Source organism: Bubalus bubalis, chromosome 8, assembly GCF_019923935.1.
Source record: "Bubalus bubalis isolate 160015118507 breed Murrah chromosome 8, NDDB_SH_1, whole genome shotgun sequence".
Classification (NCBI taxonomy): domain Eukaryota; kingdom Metazoa; phylum Chordata; class Mammalia; order Artiodactyla; family Bovidae; genus Bubalus; species Bubalus bubalis.
Genome location: NC_059164.1, coordinates 63,417,903 through 63,437,599, shown reverse-complemented (window position 1 = coordinate 63,437,599; position 19,697 = coordinate 63,417,903). Strand labels below are relative to the sequence as shown.

At 42.5% G+C, this 19,697-nt stretch overlaps 1 protein-coding gene and 1 long non-coding RNA gene across 2 annotated transcripts in view; one reads left to right on the top strand and one right to left on the bottom strand.

The window, feature by feature from the left end:
* FKBP9 (FKBP prolyl isomerase 9) overlaps positions 1-19,697 on the top strand; it is a 43,709-nt gene that overhangs the window by 19,343 nt on the left and 4,669 nt on the right. Inside the window, exons 5-9 of the mRNA XM_006066290.3 lie at positions 939-1,128; positions 5,213-5,358; positions 13,496-13,682; positions 17,498-17,643; positions 19,151-19,314. Of these exons, the coding sequence (XP_006066352.2) occupies positions 939-1,128; positions 5,213-5,358; positions 13,496-13,682; positions 17,498-17,643; positions 19,151-19,314 (833 nt within the window). The remainder of the gene's footprint in view (positions 1-938; positions 1,129-5,212; positions 5,359-13,495; positions 13,683-17,497; positions 17,644-19,150; positions 19,315-19,697) is intronic.
* Positions 9,448-11,906, bottom strand: LOC112586498. Its single transcript, XR_006552807.2, has 3 exons — positions 11,686-11,906; positions 9,768-9,870; positions 9,448-9,670 (listed from the first exon to the last, which is right to left on the bottom strand). It is a non-coding gene; the product is annotated as an uncharacterized LOC112586498 (long non-coding RNA).

Below are 19,697 nucleotides of genomic sequence, written 5' to 3'. Positions count from 1 at the left end.
GCCAGGAATATCCAAGAGAAGCAGTACCACCCTGAAATGAGATAGACATGATTTGAGGACTATTTCTATTTTGGATTGTGGGTGGCATTTTTTTTTTCCCCCTCTTAGCTAACTTTAGTTTTGTTTATATGTTGTTTTGGATGCATTTAAAGGAGTGAATTTTTGCCTCTTTAAAAAATTAGCTGCGAGTTCCCAGACAGAGAACAGACTTGTGGTTGCCAAGGGGCGGGGCGGGGGTGGGGGACGCGGTGGGAAAGGAATGGATGGGGAGTTTGGAATTAGCAGATGGAAACTATTGTGTATGGAATGAAGGGGCAACATGCTTCTACTGTATAGAACAGGGAACTACAATCAGTGTCCTGCAGTAAACCATAATGGAAAAGAATATGAAAAAGAATATATATATGACTGAATCACTTTGCTATACAGCAAAAATTAACACATTATAAAACAACTATACTTCAATAAAATAAATTTTTTGAAAATTGACTGAGTTCCAAAGAACAAGTCTAGGTAGTGTTCTCCAGAACCATATCTGAGCTTTGGAATGTCTGCGATTTGCATCTGTACACAAATAGAAGCCCACAGAGGTATGTATTTGGGTTTGCATGTGGGTGCATGACCACCCACACAAGGCCTTGATTTGCAAGCACAAGCATAGAAAATGTGGTCACAGTGGTCTCCATGTCATTAATATCGGTTTGCTCCTGTTTCTGAGGAAGCCAGGCTTCAAATTATACCTGTCAGCCCACGATTGGACACCATAGTGAGACAGAATGTTCCATGGGGAACCACCCAAGACGTGAAAGAACATTTATTTCCTTGGCTTGAAAACTTCAAGGAATGTGTAACACCAATGCTGTGGGTGTTGAATTGTAGTTACAGTACTTCCTAAATCTTGTATCCTGATTTCATCATCTTACTTCATTCCACTCTAGGGAAAGACATTCCTGGTCAGGCATCTCTGGTGTTTGATGTTGCATTATTGGACCTCCATAACCCTAAGGATGGCATTTCCATTGAGAATAAAGTAGTGCCTGAAAACTGTGAGCGGCGAAGTCAAAGCGGGGACTTTCTCAGGTATCATTACAACGGCACGCTCCTGGACGGCACATTCTTTGATTCCAGGTGAGCAAACAGGGTCCTTCACTGACCAGAACATCTATTAACTACAGTTTACAGCTGGCGGGACCATGATCTGTATGCTTGTCAGTGCTGATCTGAAGTTAGTATTTTCATCTTCCATATAGGTTTGTATTGTTTGATACTGAATTCCTTCAGAGGCTGTTAGAACAGTCTCCCTGGGCTCTGTAGGAGATGGGTCTGCAGGAAAGCAGGAGGGCTCATGCTAACTCCCACCACCCCTGTAGACCGTGCTCAACTATCCCAATACAAACCCAGCTCTCGAGTCTGAGACGGGAAGTGACTGGAAGTGAAGTCCAGGCCGTAGGATGGAAAGAGAACAGAGCTGGTATCAGGAGACCTGGATTCCAGGCCCTGTATGTGACGCACTGAGGCATTTAACCTCGCTGAGCTTCAGTGTTTTGCCTGTTGTTAGCTCCTTTCTCAAAGAGATGGTTAGATTAAAGAGAGAAGGTGGGTGGAAGCGCTTTGCAAACTGATGACTTATCTGCTGCAGGAACTGTTTGACTGCATTATGCTCCTCCCATCCTGATACTAATTAGGAGGCTAATTACTGAGCCTGTCATTACTCAGTTTTGTATTGTTTATCACACTTAGCTTGCAGTCTTGATCAGGCAACAGGCATTTGGTTTGTGTTGTTTGGGAGACACTCCTTTAGCTTCCTAGAGAGCAAACAAGTAGTGACAGCAGTCTTCTTGTCTCTCTGAGGTAAGAGACTTCCTGTTTAATTAGTCATCTGGAAACATTACAGAAGAATTTTTATATGGTATAATTTTATTTGCATAATTCATTTTTCCTGCTCCTAGGATCCCTTCTTTTAAATTTTTCATTTGATTGTTTGGAAAAAGGCAATAGTTACATTGTTCAAAATTAAAACAAAATATACATTAAGATATGTTGTATTAATCACCCCTGCCAACGTTACATCCCCTTCTCCACAAGCCACTTAACCACTTTTATTAATAAGTTTCTTTTCTTATTCTTCAAGTGTGTGGATTTTTTTCTAATGCAGATATAATCAAATACAATTGTTATATTATTAATATCTTCTCCCTTTATAGAATATAGCATATAGAATACTATATGCACACATATATAACATTATGTATTATATATCCATACGTAACATAATGCTATGTACTATATGCACTATTCTGCCCCTTGCTTTTTTTCACTTGGGGACTTTTTCCATATTAATGCATCGAGAGAACTCATTTTTTTGTCTGTGTAGTGAATTGGGTGACCATACCATATTTATTTAACCATTCCCCACTGATGACACTGAGTTGTTTTTATTCTTTTTCTATCAAAAAAATTCAGTGTGTCTGTATGTGTGTGTTTGTGCACATGTGTGTGATTAGTCACATATGAGCTTCGTTCTGTCTTTTATTCCATGGAATTATATTTCTAGTTGAAAGGCCATTTTCCAAGTAGATACCAGATTTCTTCCCTTATTATTGGAACCACAGTTTTCTTAGGTTTCAAACAGATTTCCATTTTAGTATACTTGGATCTAACTTATCCTAAGAGCTAAGTAATATTCCATTATAAAGATTTGCCTTAATTTAGTAATCAGTCCTCATTATTTTCTACCTTTTGATGTTCTAAGTAGAGCTGCAGTACTTACTTTTGTAGTAAAATCTTAAATAATATAATTGTTTCCTTAGGATAAATGTCTAGAAGAATCTCTAGATCTAAGGTTATGTGTATTTTTACAGCTTTTGATATAACTACCAAGCTATCCTTAAGGAAGGTTTTACATCACTAAGAGTACCCCATTCCCTGCAAACTCAGCAACATTAGGTATCATTTATAAATTATTTTTGCTAATTTATAGGAGAAAAATAGAATTTTATCATTTTATTTGGAATTTATTTGATTGCTATTAAGGTTGAAATTCTTTCAAATGTTTATTGACTATTTGGATGTTTTCTTTTGTGATTTCCCTGGTTGTGTCTTTTGCCTGTTTTTATATTGAGGATATTGGCATTTGTCCTTTTCTTATTAATTTAGATCTTGATACATTAAAGATATTAACTCTTTTATGGTTGCATATTGTTGAAGGCATATTGCTTATTTATTTGCATTTTAATTTTGGTTATGTGATTTTTGATCTGTTTTAAATATAACCTTTTATGTTGTTAAATGCATTCCCCATCTACTTTATGGCTTCCTTTATTCTTATGTAAATTCTTACACATATATATTCTGTTTTGGATAACTTGCTAAAAGTCTCTCCCCTTGCCTAGGGTATATAAATATTTACCTGTATTTTCCTCATGCCTTTCTCATTGTTTTTTTTTTATCCTTTAAAATATTCTCTATTAGAATTTTTATTTGAGAAACTCTTATGTTCTTATTGTATAAGTGAAACAATGCAAAGATATTTAGTAAAATGTAATAATTTCACATCAACCCCTTCCATTTTCACCACTTGAGGCAAATATTAAAAACCTTCCACAGACTCTCTCCATGCTTGTAAACTCTTTCATGTTTAAATCTGTAATCCATCTGGAATTTATTGTGGTGTTCAGTATGACCATAAGGATCTAAATGTTTTTTCCCAGATGGTTAGCTAGTTTTTCCAGCACTATTGAATAACTGTCTTTTCCTCACTCATCCAAAATCTGACATTTATTATGTACTAAATTCTTATATACACTTTGAGTCTTGGTCTAGAATTGTTATCCCTTTCCAGTGATCTAGCTATTATTCCTGGTTCACTATCACACCTTTAGCTATGGTAACTTTTTAATTTGTATGATAGAGAATATTCTTTTTCTCTTTAACCATCATTTTTTTCCTATTAAGTGATACATTGACATGATTTAAAATTCTAGAAGTATAAAAGGATAAACAATGAAGAATTTTCCCCCTCTCCTTGACCATTAACCTCCTAGTTCCCCTCTTCACAGGGAACTAGTGTGATGATTTAATAGGTCTTCCATTCATATACAATGAAATGCAGATAATTATGTAGATAATCTGCTTCCTGGCTGAGGAGAGTCACTTGATACCGTCATTTCTTCATGCCCTGTGGCTCTGTGGTCCCTGAGGGGTGTTGAGAAGGAAGAGCCCCTCACAGCTCTGCCTTTTCATCTCCCTGGCCCCATTGCTGGCCATTCTCTCTGAGGCCATCATCCTTGGGCTGTGTTTGATGAAGTGACACTGATATCAGGACAGGCTTTTTGCCACATCTGCGCCATGTAAGGGTGGGTAATGGGCGCAGATCATTGCAGTTCAGTTTGGTAGCAGACCTGACATATGAAGTTTTATTATTTTATTCTGGAATCATCAGGCTTTGGGAAATTTATCCCTATTCTCTCCAAACTCATAGTGTAATCAGAACCAGGGAGGTTCGATCCCTCCACTGAGCGGAATGCTTGGATCTCCTGCCAGAGACATTGAGAAAGGCAGGTACTCAACCGGAGGTGGCTTGATGAGCAGCAGTTACAGCAGGGCGGGTTCATCCAGGCCCTGGTGGAGACTGGAGAGTTAAACTGCTCTCAGTACATATACTACTTTTCTGGCAGTCCAAATATTCATGTCTCACATAAACAGGCGTTCTCCTCTTTAGAGAAATTCTTAATTTCTTTCTAATTTTTTTCCCTTTTTTGGCTTTCCTTTGAAACTATATAATAGAGTAATAAGAAACTTTAAAACTTCTAAATAAAACTGTTTACAAGAGCTAACAGAGAAATTCTTGGTTTCTGTTAAAGACCTCTTGATGCTTTTTGCATTGACTAAACTTGGTCCCCAAGAGTACAGTCCTGTTTCCATTAGCTACATTCCTGCCTGGTTGCTTCTTGTAACCTGCATCCAATTCATAACCTGACTAAAGCCAAGTGCTGGAGGGCTTCTTTATGTGAGCATTTCTGCTGGAAGCTGCTGCCATGCCGTGTGGAGCCTTGTTCACCATTTCAGGGGAGCATGTTTCCTGGCTTGTCCTCCGGCTCTAGGGTGCACCGCACCTCTGGTCTGGAGGCCTCCACGCTCTGGCTACTTCACGGAACCTGTTCCACAGCGGCTGCGGCGTCCCTTGTGACCAAGCTCTTTTCCTCTTTCCCAGCTACTCGCGGAACCGCACTTTTGACACGTACATTGGGCAGGGCTACGTGATTCCTGGGATTGATGAAGGTTTACTTGGCGTCTGCATCGGAGAGAAGCGGAGGATCGTGGTCCCCCCTCACCTGGGGTACGGTGAGGAAGGAAGAGGTGAGCTCTGGGTGCTTCTAGGATAAACTGAGAGCACTAATTGCTGCTTCCACAATGCTTGGAATAGGGCCTCTTGAGAGCCAAAGCATAGAAACTAAAGTCCAGCCTCAGACTTGAATGCTCAAATATAACTCTAGTTTCTAGAGGTGCTCTGCCGTTTCTCCTTGTTACCCCTGCCCGTCTTCCTTTTGAAAAATTTAAAACTACATCAGAGTTGAAAGAACTGTGCAATGAACTCCACTTAGATTCACCAGTTGTTAACATCTTGCTATGTATTTATTTTTTCTGTATGTGTAAAACTATATTTTCTCTTTCTTGAGCTATTTGAAAGTAAATGCCAACTTCCACTTCTTTTGTTGAAGTATATTTGACATATAACATGTGTGCATTTAAGGTGTACATGCTATTTTGATATGTTTATATATTGTAATGTGATTGCCATCGTAGTGATAATTAGCACCTCTATCATGGTGTGTGTTCAGTCGCTCAGTTGTGTCCGACTCTTTGCAACCCCATGGACTGAATAGCCTGCCAGGTTCCTCTGGCCATGGGATTTCCCAGGCAAGAATACTGGAATGGGTTCCCATTTCCTACTCCAGGGGATCTTCCTGACCTAGGGATCGAACCTGACACAGGGATCGAACCTGAGTCTCCTGCATTAGCAGGGAGATTCTTTACCACTGAACCATCTGGGAAGCCCTTCTGTTATGGTACACAGTTACCATTTTTTGGGGGGGTTGGGATAATTGATAATGAGCAAGTTTGATGATTATAATATTGTTGTCTGTATTTGCTATACTGTGCATTGTATTTTGGTTTTTGTTTTTAACAACTTTATTGAGATATGCCATAAAATTCACCTATTTTTAGGTATACAACTCAATGACTTTTAGTAAATGAACTGAGATGTACAGTTATCATATTAATCCAGTTTTAGAATATTTGTCACCCAAATAGCAAACTTTTAAAAAAAAATCACACAGATAATATGTGTTGACTTTAGAAATCAACAATAAAAATTTCCCATAATCTCACCAGCCAGGAATAAGCATTATTAATGTGGTAGATGGAATAGTGGCCACAAAGACGTCCATGTCCTAATCTGCAGAACATGTGAATATGCTACTTTATATGGTAAAAGAGACTTTGCAGATATAATTAAGGTGAGGGTCTTGAGATCAGGAGGTTTTCCTGGATCATCCAGATGGCCTTAATGTACTTTCTAGGATCTTTATACGGAGAAGGCAATGGCACCCCACTCCAGTACTCTTGGCTGGAAAATCTCATATACGGAGGAGCCGGATAGGCTGCAGTCCATGGGGTCGCTAAAAGTCGGACACGACTGAGCAACTTCACTTTCACTTTTCACTTTCCTTCATTGGAGAAGGAAATGGCAACCCACTCCAGTGTTCTTGCCTGGGGAATCCCAGAGACGGGGGAGCCTGGTGGGCTGCCCTCTATGGGGTTGCACAGAGTCAGACATGACTGAAGCGACTTAGCAGCAGCAGCAGGATCTTTATAAGAGACCAGAGAGAGGAGAAAATGCTAGGCTGCTGACTGAGAAGCTGGAGGAAGGGGCCACAAGCCGAGGAAGGAGGGTGACCTTGAGAAGCTTGAAAGATGGGAAAACAGATTCTCCCCTGAAACCTCCAAAAGAAATGCATCCCTGCCAATAACTTTAGTTTAGACTTTGACCCCTGAGTTATAAGAATACATTTCTGTTGTTTTAAGCCACCGAGTTTGTGCTAATTTGTTACAGCAGCATTAGGAAACTAATACAGCCATAAAGTGGTTGTATACTTCTATATCTTGAGTATATGTGAATCTGTATCAGTAAATGGAAATACATATCCATTTACACTAATAAATACTGACAAAATTGTGATCATTTACACATATTACTTTGTAATTTCTCTTTACCTAATTTGTTGTGAACAATGTTTTATGCCAACAGGTTGCATAGAATTTTAATGGTTGCATAAACCATATTTATGCAAATATGCATATCTATTCCAAACCATATTTCCTTTCTTTTTTCTAATATACCAGGAATTTTGCTAACTTAGGAATAGTTGATGCAGTATTATTTTGCTTTTGTGTTCTTTTGGCTGGCCTAGCTGGCTGTACATATTCATTTCGTTAACCCTCTTCTGACTTCTACTACTGTATCTATCATATGGATTTCAGAATTTTCCCAGTAGGATTTGTTTGAGAGGTCTAAGAAGCCCCAGGTTTGTTGTATTTTCTTCCCTGACTTAAATTTCTGTTATAAAGCCACAAGAAATCACAGCTTACGATCTTAAGATCATTCAACAGGCCTTACTTCCTGTCCTGTTTGTCTAGTGTCTTGATGGTCTATTTTTTTGTATTATGTAAATGTCTGTGCTGTACTAAGTCACTTCAGTCGTGTCCAAATCTGTGCAACCCTGTGGACTGCAGCCTTCCAGGCTTCTCTGTCTGTGGGACTCTCCAGGCAAGAACACTTGAGTGGGTTGCTATGCCCTCTTCTGGGATCTTTCCGACCTAGGGATTGAACCCGCAGCTCCTACACCTCCTGCACTGCAGGTAGATTCTTTACTGCTGAGCCACCAGGAAGCCCCATGCAAATATCTACTTCTAAACAAATACATACAGGAATAAACAAATACTTTCAGAGTACCCTGTTTTGTTATGCCCTTAGAACTAATTCTTCCTTTCCCTAAGAAGAATATGCTGATGGAAAACATTTGGTTAAATTATTTTTCTCCTTTTGGCTTTCTCTTAAGTATAAGATAGTTTTGCAAAGAATTATATAAAGTTCTGGGAAGCATTTGAAGTCTCATAAATTTTCTGGGCATGAGGCTGCTTCACCCTAAATCATGTGTTGCCACGGAGGGAGGGGCACCCTGGCAAGTAACACCCAGGTGCTTGCTCTTGCACAGGATCTGTCTCTGACCTGTTGGTTAACAAGTGCCTCTAGCCTTCTGCAGGCAATGGCACCCCACTCCAGTACTCTTGCCTGGAAAATCTCATGGATGGAGGAGCCTGGTAGGTTGCAGTCCATGGGGTCGCTAAGAGTCGGACACGACTGAGCGACTTCACTTTGACTTTTCACTTTCATGCACTGGAGAAGGAAATGGCAACCCACTCCAGTGTTCTTGCCTGGAGAATCCCAGGGACCGGGGAGCCTGGTGGGCTGCCGTCTATGGGGTTGCACAGAGTCAATTGTGTCCACAATTGAAGTGATTTAGCAGCAGCAGCAGCCTTCTGCAGGATTTGCACAGGACCTAACTTTAATCATGGAGGGAATGACCTTAGAAGGGTGTCAGGACACAGAGGAAGTCTGTAGCTTCCTTACCACATACCACAGGGTCGGGAATATTTGCGGAAGGAAGAAATGCTGGGCTCTTCATGGGTTCTCCAACTCATCAGCATTTCATTTTGTTGCAGTTATGTTCTCTTACAGAGTTGACGGAGGGGAGGGGAGAGGCCTTCTGTAAAGGCTCTGGCCCTTTTTGCTGTCTGCTTTGTTCAATGGGGTTCAGCCCTAACTTTAGAGCACCTGGATATGTTCCCAACCCTGAAGTGGAGAATAAATTCTACTGCAGGGTTGTGGAAGCGTCACTTCCTCAATGGTTTTCTGCCCCCCAACTTCCACATTACCTTTTTTAAATTGGAGGATAATTGTTTTATAATGTTTGTTAGTTTCTGCTGTACAACAGCATGAATCAGCTATTAGTATACATATGTCTCCCCTTCTCTTGAGCACATTTTCTTTTAAGCACTCTTTTTCAAAAGTTAAAAGAGAAGCTAATGTTTGACCCATACTCTCAAAGACTTCTCATATATGAGCTCGTTCAAACTTCAAAACAGTTCTCAGTTAAGAACATGAGGCCCAAAGAGGTTGAGTCATTTGCCGGAGGCCACAATAGCTAATTAGTATGGAGCTGAATTGGACCCAGGGCTCTTGCTGCCTGTGTCGCACGCGGAGGGGAAGAATGCCTTTCCATTAGGCTGTGACTTGTTGATACCCATATATGGAGAACTGAGGACTCCAACCAGAAGTCCCAGAGCTCTCAGAGGAAACCCATGCTTCCAAGGAGTCGCCAAGCTTCCTTCTGACCCAAAGTGCCAGTCGGCTTTATTTTTTTGTCATCTGTGTCTCTTCTTGAGGAGGCTTATCTAGTGGAGAAAATTGACGACTACTTTTCTGCATTGGTTATGGGTTTATTCAAAGAGGAGGCTGGTTCCATGATGAAAAGCTGGATTTCAAGCTTGCTGGTAATGGGGAGGAAAATCATTTCCTCTACACTTCTAGGTTCTTCTGGCTGGTCTAAGAATTAAATTGATATGAGACAGATTAACAGGAGAAAATCAAAGTTTAAGGACATGTATATATGGGAGGAATCTAAGGAAACTGAGTAACTCACCAAAATGTTTGAAGCCCTCGCCTTAACATCACCTTTAGCTAAAGACAGAAGAGGATGTTGGGTGTAGTGTTTTCAGACTTCAAAAGGGAGGAAGGTGATTGACCTGGAGAAGGTAAAGCAAGTGTTAGGTATACAGATATTTGTTGGGCCACACAAACATTGGGACCTGAGAGAAATTTTAACTAACAGACTGCTAGTTTCCTCCCTGTCTACACGCCTAATTCACACTGTAGTTATCTATGGTATAGCTCCCCACCTCCCCTACCCCCGAACAGGTCCTCTATCTACATTCTTTAGGCAGTTAAGTAGGAGATAAAAAGGAGGGTTTTTGTTTGAGTCTTTTGGGTCTTGCTCTCAACTTGAAATAATCCACATGTCAAAGAGATGTTTTGGGGTGGTAAATTTTGCTTCCCTACACTGGGGAGAAGGGGCCACCATTTATAGGGGGAACTGTCATCAAGTTGGCTCATCATCAGTTACTAGGGGAACCAGCATCTGGCACAGGCCACACATGTAGGCAGTTACTGATTAAGCACTGTGATTAAGAGAATTGGACAGTGATGTGAGTGTTCAAGCAGGGGCAGTACAGAGAGCAAGAGAACAGCCATCTTGAATGTAGTTCAGTCATACAGTTGGCACAGGGAGGTTAAATTTGCATTGACCCAATGCCATCAGGTCCTTGTCCCTTTCTGGGCTTCATCCACATGCTTTCTTCAGAGAAGTTAATGGAACTGCTCAAGATGCAGCTTTCTTTCCCACCAATCTCCTATACCAACCATGGCCTGCAGCCTGGTCCTCTTCATGGAGATGTTCAGTTGCTCAGTCGTGTCCAACTCTTCACGACCCCATGAACTGCAGCATGCCAGGCTTCCCTGTCCTTCAGTATCTCTTGGAGTTTGCTCAAATTCATGTCTCTTGAGTCAGTGATGCTATCTAACCATTTCATCCTCTGCTGCCCTCTTCTCCTTTTGCCTTCAATCTTTCCCAGCATCAGGTTCTGTTCCCTGGTTGACTCTTTGCATCAGGTCGTCAAAGTACTGGAGCTTCAGCTTCAGCATCAGCCCTTCCAATGAATATTCAGGGTTGATTTCCTTTAGGATGGACTGGTTTGATCTCCTTGCTGTCCAAGGGACTCTCAAGAGTCTTCTCCAGCACCACGATTCAAGGGCTTCCTAAATAGCATCAGCTGCTCACTTACAGACCATTTAGCACAGTGTTCCTTAAACTTGGCTGCCCCTTAGAGGGGCAAAACAAAGCAACACAAAACCCCTGGGAAACAAAACAGAACAATACTATGCCTGGCAGCACTCTAGTTCAACTGTTCTCAAATGTTGGTGCATATCACAGAAGAGAATCACCTGAGAGCTAAAAGATTACAGAACCAAAGGTGCTGCCTGGGAAAAGCCCTGGCCCTTTGTATTTTCACCAAGTTCTCCAGGACGTCCTGATAGCACCCAAGACTGAGACAGACCACTGCACTAGATAAGCTAAATCTGAATCTTAGAGGGCACCCAGGTGATTTTTTTTTTCAGGTCATCATGATTTTTCCTTTTATTCTGTGAATGTGGTAAATTAATTTTTATTGTGGTAAAATGTACATATTTACCATTTAAACACTTTTTAAAGTTTACAGTTCAGTGCCATTGAATTTATTCACAATGTGGTATAACCATCAACATACCCAGAACTTTTCCATCATCCCAAACTCTCCATTACCCTCTCTCCCTCCAGCCCATGTGAACCGTCATCCTACTTTCTGTCTCCACGAGTTTGCCTATTCCAAGTGTCTCATATAATTGAAAACATACGATATTTGTCTTTCTGTGTCAGAGCATAATTTTTTCAAGGTTCATTCCCAGTCGAGTGTAAGGGGTGACCAAGATTGAGAAACCACTGAGATGGCTCCACAGCCACTCACCCCTGTTAGCATGTCCTGTTTCCTGCAGAGAGTGGCCCTTGACTCTGGTTTCTGAGCACCTTCCTATGGCAGTTTGCAGTACCTGGTTTCTATGGAAAAGATCTTGCATCTTGTTACTGCTCACATCAGCAACTCCCCATCACTAGTGAATATCAGGCACCTGTGTTCTGCTGTGGATGCACAAGCTTCTCTAATCACACCTTGGTAACTTCGGGCAGGTGTCTAAACCTGTGCCTCGGTTTCCTCATCTGTAGGTTGGGAATATGACTATAATGAGATTAAATAAACTAATACGTCTAAAGCACTTACAAGAGTGCTTGGTACTTAATAAGCACCTATCCATTAAGTATGTGTTAGAGAGAAAGCAGACAAAAAACAGAAAAGTACATGGTGGGAGTTGGAAGATCTGCGGGGTGAGGAGGGGCTGTTGATGTTCACGTATCTCTACTGAATTCTGTTGATAGCTGTGTTATTTTCTTGAACAAGTTATATATGAGTTGGTTTGCTTGTCTGCAAAATGCTAATGAAAATATTATACATTCTTGATTCTAAGTATTACTGTTTACAAATCTTTTACATTTAAATTCTGAAATGATTTGGCAAGTGTGGTTAACAACTGATGCCTCCCTAGAAGCGGTCATTAAATTCATGCAGGAATTGCTGTTCCTGAATTTATGATAATATTTACCCAACAAGGTTGCTGCAGAGATTTAATAAGAGAATGTATGTGAAAAATGCTTTGCAAAGTGTAAAATAGGCTTCCCAGGTGGCTCTAGTGGTAAAGGACCTGCTTGCCATTGCAGGAGATGCCCCCCATTGCAGGGGTCGGAAGATCCCCTGGAGAAGAGCATGGCTACCCACTCCAGGATCCATGCCTGGAGTATCCCATGGACAGAGCAGCCTGGCAGGCTATGGTTCACTGGGTCACAAAGAGTCAGACACAACTGAAGTGACTTAGCACGCACACACACACACACACACACACAGTGTAAAACATTATTCACAGATGTGAGATAATGTTCTCAAAAGTGGAAGTGCAATAACTTTGTGTAGAACAGGATGTGTCATAAAGCACTTTGTGAACTGTTAGGTGTATATCTTAAGGGGTGTATATGGGCCAGTTTTAGCTAGGTATTTTCCCCCATGATGCTGATGCTGGGAAAGACCCTGATGCTGGGAAAGATTGAGGGCAGGAGGAGAAGGGGATGACAGAGGATGAGATGGTTGGATAGCATCACCGACTCAATGGACATGAGTGTGAGCAAGTTCCGGGAGTTGGTAATGGACAGGGAAGCCTGGCGTGCTGCAGTCCGTGGGGTCGCAAAGAGTTGGACACAGCTCAGCGACTGAACTGAACTTTCCCCCATGAAGTTACTGTTGTTTTGCTTCTCTTGAGCAGTGGTAGGGCACTAAAGTGATTTTAATTCTCTAACTGATTTTCTTATCTCACCTCTTCTAGCAGGAGCGGGGCAAGTGTTAATTTGCTGAGCTTTCGTTTTCTCATCTCTGATGAACTTAGCTGTAAGTCTTTCAGGCTTAACCATTCCACGGGGCAGTGGTGCACGGTCTTGACTTTTAGTCCAAACTGTGCTCCTGGCTGTGAACCCTGACAAACCTGCGCCTCAGCTTCCCCATCTATAAAACTGAGTTAGTTTACATTTTAACAGCCCTTCTAGCTTTGTTCTTCCAGCATCCCTCGGATTACATAGCTGGGTCCCTGCGTTTCTCACTGAGGTCTGTGACGAGTACCTGGTGACACGGGGCATCAGGTGTGCTGCTACTATTCTAATTGTCTGTGTCTGTCCTCTAGGGAACATCCCTGGCTCGGCCGTGCTGGTGTTTGACATCCACGTGATTGACTTTCACAACCCGTCAGACTCCATCAGCATCACCTCCCACTACAAACCCCCTGACTGCTCAGTGCTGAGTAAGAAAGGGGATTACCTCAAGTATCACTACAATGCCTCACTTCTGGACGGGACCCTGCTGGATTCCACGTAAGGGCAGCAGGGATCGGTGGGGTGTGAGCCTGGCAGATAATAGTCGGTATTCCCGTGGCCCCGCTTTTCTTTTCCCCAGATACTCATCGAGGGCTTTTATTTCCATGCCTTTGCACATCTTTGCACATGCCTTTGTGTATCTTAAGTGTACATCACTACTCCAGTACATTGTTCTAAGAGTTCCCTCTGAACGGTCTCATCTTGTCCCCTTGAAACTGTCTGAAAAGATCTCGTAACTACTGTCTTTAAAAATTAACCCACAGATAAAATCCAAGCTCCAGAGCCTCTCTGGAGGCACGTGAGGCTCTCTTGTCGGCTCAGTTCTGCCTCAGCAGTCTCATCTTCTGCTGAGGTCCATCTTCCGCCTTCCAGAGGTGCCGTGTGCCGTGGTGCAGGATGTGCACCACGTTCACCCTTCCTTCTGGCCAACCTCTGCCCTGGTCTAAGTGCCTTCCCTTTTCGCAAGGTCTTTGCCTAATTCCTAGGAAGAATCAACTGTTCTCACTTCTGTAGTCTCATAATGTTTTATGTATTACCTGCCTTTTAGTTGGGGGCTTCCCAGGTGGCTCAGTGGTAAAGAATCCACCTGCCAATGCATGAGACACAGGAGACGTGGCTTTGATCCCTGGGTCAGGAAGATCCCCTGGAGGAGGAAATGGCAACGCACTCCAGTATTCTCACCTGGGAAATCCCATGGACAGAGGAGCCTGGTGGGCTACAGTCCATGGAGTCACTAGAGTCGGCCATGACTGAGAGATTGAGCTGCATACACACTTTGTAGTTGTTTTTGTTTCTATCACTGTTGCTGGTCTGAACACCTTAGATACTCAACATGTTTATTCATCTTTTTACTCTTTACACTTAGCCCAGAACATAACGCAAAGGAAGTATTTTATAAATGTTAATTGAGATGAATCTAAAACCATATTACTAGGAATCAACAGTATATACTAGTATCATGCAGATAAAAGGAGCTTTGCTCCTTATGTATCTGAATCTTTAGATTATCTATGAAAGTAAAAGTCACTCAGTCATGTCCAACTCTGCGACCCCATGGACTGCAGCCTGCCAGACTCCTCTGTCCATGGAATTCTCCAGGCTTGAATACTGGAGGAGGTAGCTGTTCCCTTCTCCAGGGGATCTTCCCAGCCCAGGGATCGAACCCAGGTCTCCTGCATTACAGGCGGATTCTTTACCATCTGAGCCAAGGTAACATGCTATTCTCTTGGGGAAGGAAACATTTTCAGCCTTTCTTTGTGTCTCCATATAAGTACATCCATTTTTGTACTGAGCCTGGCTTAGAATCCTACGTTTAGTCTTAAGGAGAAAGAACAGCTTCATATAAATATGTGCTACTGCATTTATTCTAGATGGAGAGGGTCTTATCTCCTTCTCACCCATCCCTTTGTCTTCTAGCCTCAGGTGACAGAGTGTGGCCAGGTGTGGAGAGCTTGAGGGACATACTGCTCAGAGCGTTCTCTCTGGTGCTGTGAGACCTAAAGCATTTAATGTATTTCATCAGATCTAAAATGTATTGGTTGTTAGAAGCATCATTTTATATATCTCAAGAAACTAAGAACGCTGTCAAAAAATAACAACATGATGTCTGTTGTAAGATGTATCCCAAATCAAGAGAAATTAAAATGTGAAAAAATGTGCATTACAGAATCAATGAAATATGCTCTAGCTCCTGGGGCCCAGATTTACAGGAGAATCTAGCTTACAACAAACTTCACTGCACTAATGATTAGAAACTTGTGGAGGACAGTGGGGAAGAAGCATGGCTTGCATTTGTTCTGGGTTCAGTGAACTTGTGCATGGGAAAACAAGGTTAGGACAGCCTGTAAGGCCGATGGCCAGCTGTCATTGCTGGGGCTGACATTCCTATTCTTGTTGGTCCTCCTACAGCTTTGGAAAGGGGAAGTGGGGGTGGGAAATGAACAAAGGAATTTCTTCTCTGGTGGATCAGGATATGCGTCTCTTGTGGGGTGGGGGAATCCGACTTCCTGCTTCTGAGGCCTGTTTGGCGGATGCACAATATTCTTACAGAGCATGCAGGAGCCACGTGACGCTCCTTCCTCTTCCCAGAGACTCCATCCTGAACCACGGGAGTCATTTGTGTCACGTGTACATTGACACGAAAGAGCAGTGTCTGGGCGGCCCTGCGGGTTCTCTCCTGGGTGGAAGTTTCAGAGTACCAGGGTCGTGGGAAGTGCGGCAGGAGAAGGCTTACCTGTGTGTGGGAGGAGCTTCTTCTGGAGGATGGGGTCTGGCCCCACCCCAAGCCCACGTGGGCGCTATTAACAGCTTGGCAGGTGCGGCTGTTGTTGCTCATTGATCGCGACTGGGAGAGTCTGTGATGGAAGGGAGAGAGGGGAACGTGGGTGGAGAGCCAGAGAGGGCTGCCTGTAGGCAGGAAGCAGGAAGCTTGCGGCGAATGGGAAGCCGGGAATACACAGAAGGAATGAGGAGAATGTCTGAGACAAAAACTGGCAAATCAAAAATAAAAGGATGACTTGAGGGAAAAGAATGAGCTGGGTTTTCAGAGATGACATGTAAAAACAAGTTGCTTGCTTACAGGGTTCTCTTCATGTGTGTTGAAACTGGCCTCAGAAAAGAATAAACACTTGTTATTTGATAACTCAATGAGTTCTTGGATATTCTGTAAGATTTTGAAACCCAATTGTCCCATGGGAAGTTGCCCAGGGTCCCTGGAGAGAGGCAGTGTGAGGGCGCCTCTGTGTTGCTGACAAAGGAGGGGTTGTGTTGGGGTAGGGCAGAGGACGAGCCCTCCCTCAGGCCTGGGGCCAAGACATCCAGTGTTCTGGGACGGGCTTTGTTTCCCTTTCACCCCAGGTAGGACAGATGCAAACGCTGTTTTGGCCCTTTGCCTGCAGGAGGCTAGGAAGCCTGAGAAGGGGAGGTGACCAAAGGGGCGGTACCTTCCTGTCACCACCTGGTGATGGATATCAAGGGGGCACCAAGATAGCCAGGAGATGTTTCTTCTTTGGATTTGAAGAATATTCCCATTGTTTGCTTTTAGGAAGTGATAGGAATGCATCAATTTGAAAATAGATTTACTTTCAGTACTGATTGAGGTGACGTTTATTTGGATTCCCTTGGGATTTTGGGCATCAAGGCTCATTAAAAGCATGGCCCATGTTAACTGTTATTATTCTGGAGTCATAGAGTGTTATAGGCACAAGCATGTCGCACTCTCAAGGCTGTCCATTTATTGAGCTCTTGATGCTTGCTCTCCTCCATGCCAAGCATATTATTTGCTATTTAGAATATCCTGTGCAATAGCTGTTATTATCTCTGTTTTATAGATGAGGAAACTGTAGAACTATATTTCTGTCAAATTAAGCGGCAGAACCAGGATTCAGACTCAGGTCTGAATGCAAATCTGGGTCTTAACTACATTACATATTTTTGAAATTTTCATGAAAATTTCTGACTAAAATTTCAGAATACTGACTAAAACTTAGTGACTTGGCAGGTATTTACGCATATCCCACTTGTTTTGCCAAATGTTCCTGTAAGTTCTTTTATAGCAAGAGGATTCATTGCAGTATGCCCCAAACTCGCAACCAGTTCCTCAGTCGTCCCTTGATTTTCACCTTGAAAGTTTTGGTGATTACAGGCTGGTTGTTTTGCGGACTGTCCCTCAGTGTGGGTTTGTGTCCTTATGATTCCACAGTAGTTCTGTATCTTTGGCAGAAAGATCACAGAAGTGACATGTTCTCAGGAAGACATGCTCAAGTACCAGTGGGTTGATGGTCTAACCAGAGATTCTTTTGTTTCATTTTCAGGTGGAATTTAGGCAAAACGTATAACATCGTTTTAGGATTTGGACAGGTCGTGTTGGGAATGGATATGGGTCTCAGAGAGATGTGCGTTGGAGAGAAGCGGACTGTGATCATTCCGCCCCACCTGGGCTACGGCGAGGCTGGCGTGGGTGAGTCTGTAGTAGAAAAGGCATCTGGGACATGGTCATTGTTTGTATTTTGTGTTTTTTGATGTTCTAAAACAATATGCTTCTTCCATTTAAAACCCCAACCCAGAAAATCTGTGGTTTTTATTCAAGTCTTTAGCATTTTTATTTCAAAACCTCATGAATTTGGTGTGAGTGCCATGTTAATGGGATTAAGCAGGGGTTTCTGTGGGAAAAAAAAAAAACAAACCCTTAACTCTTCAAACCCACGTGTGGGAAATGTCACTGAAAGGGCTTCCCAGATGAGCTAGGCGCTTCGTTGGGAAACTGTTTCCTGGGACAGTGGAATGCTATCTAAGAAGATTTCCTTGTGGAAAAGATTGGTGTCAAATTCTGGAAATACTGGTGGTATGTTGCCCTCACAGCTATTATGGTTTGATTCATGATTTTGGCCAAAATGAACCCTCCTCATGGGGTTTGGCGGGAACCCCTTCTTTTTCAGTTCTTGTACTTTTGCTGTTTGGAGATGGAGTAGATGGGAAGTGCTAATTTACAGAAGTGATAGGCACTTTGGATTGATTTTTTCAAAATTTTTAAATAATTGGAGAAGATATACTCTGCTATTTTCCCCAATCTGAGAAAAAACACTTAAAAAAAATGTATCCTGTAAGACTATACTCCCATGAGATATAATTAATTACAATATATAATTTAAAATAATACATATTACATTTATTATAGTCACATACTTCTAAGTTATTTTGGGCCCATACTATATATACTGTTCTAGAATTTGTGTTTACAAATCACATCATGGCTCATGATTTTAAGGCATAATGTGTTATTCTTAAAGTTCTGTGGTTAAAGTTTTTCAAAAGTTGTACCATTGTAGTCTCTGCTGGTTGCTTTTAAACTTCTTTTCACCAAATCACAGTAAGAATTACATTTTATCTCCCAATTAGTGTTATGCATAAGCATACAATTTATACTTCGTATATGTATACATATGCGCTTCCCTCGTGGCTCAGTGGTAAAGAACCTGCCAGCCAATGCAGCAGCTGAGGGTTTCATCCCTGCTCCGGGAAGATCCTCCGGAGAAAGGAAAGGCAAACCACTCCAGTATTCTTACCTAGAGAACCCCACGGATACAAGAATCTGGTGGGCTACAGTCCATGGGGTCACAAAGACTTGGACACGACTTAGTGACTGAGCAACAACAATAATATGTATAGATTTAGTTTTATATGATTAAAACTAAGTTTCATAAAATAGTATCTATCCTTTCTATGTATAATGTACTCTGATTTTATTCTCTCACTAATTTAAAAAAACGTTGGTCACCATTCTTGAAATTGATTTGAGACTCACTACCTACAGTTTGGAAAAACCACTTGCTGAGGCTGAACTTTTTGCTGTTCCAAGAGATGCCTCCATCCGTGAGGCAGCCAGAGCCTGGGTGTTCGAGTGGGGGGCAGAGGGGCATGCTCGCTGCCTTGTCGTTAATGCCACCTTCACCCCTGTCCTGTGGCAGATGGAGAAGTGCCCGGCAGTGCCGTGCTGGTGTTTGACATCGAGCTGCTGGAGCTCGTGGCTGGCCTGCCAGAGGGGTACATGTTCGTATGGAACGGCGAGGTGTCAGCCAACCTCTTTGAAGAGATCGACAAGGATGGTGATGGAGAAGTCCTCCTGGAAGAGGTAACTGACCTTGTTGAATACAAGTAGGGCCCAAGGAGCTCAGGGAAGCTCCCTGGGCTGGGGCACCTATCCTGAATGTGAATCCACTCAGAGTGAGGATACCGCTGCTTGCTCCTGTGATCTGTAAACTGCACGCTCGTGTGTCAGGCGCTTGCGTGCACACACTAAGTCCTCTAAGACGAAGCTCACAGTTTCTCTTTTAAGAAACTGAGGCCCTGAGAAGTTCAGGGGTTGATTCCAAGGCTCACAAATCTGGACTCAGTTCTTCGTTCCTGGGTGCTCACTGTGGCCTGCATGGTGCTAAGTGTTTTTCACATATATTATCTTGCTTAGCCCTCATGACAGCCAGGTAATCACCCCTATTTTTCAGAAGAAAACAGCTG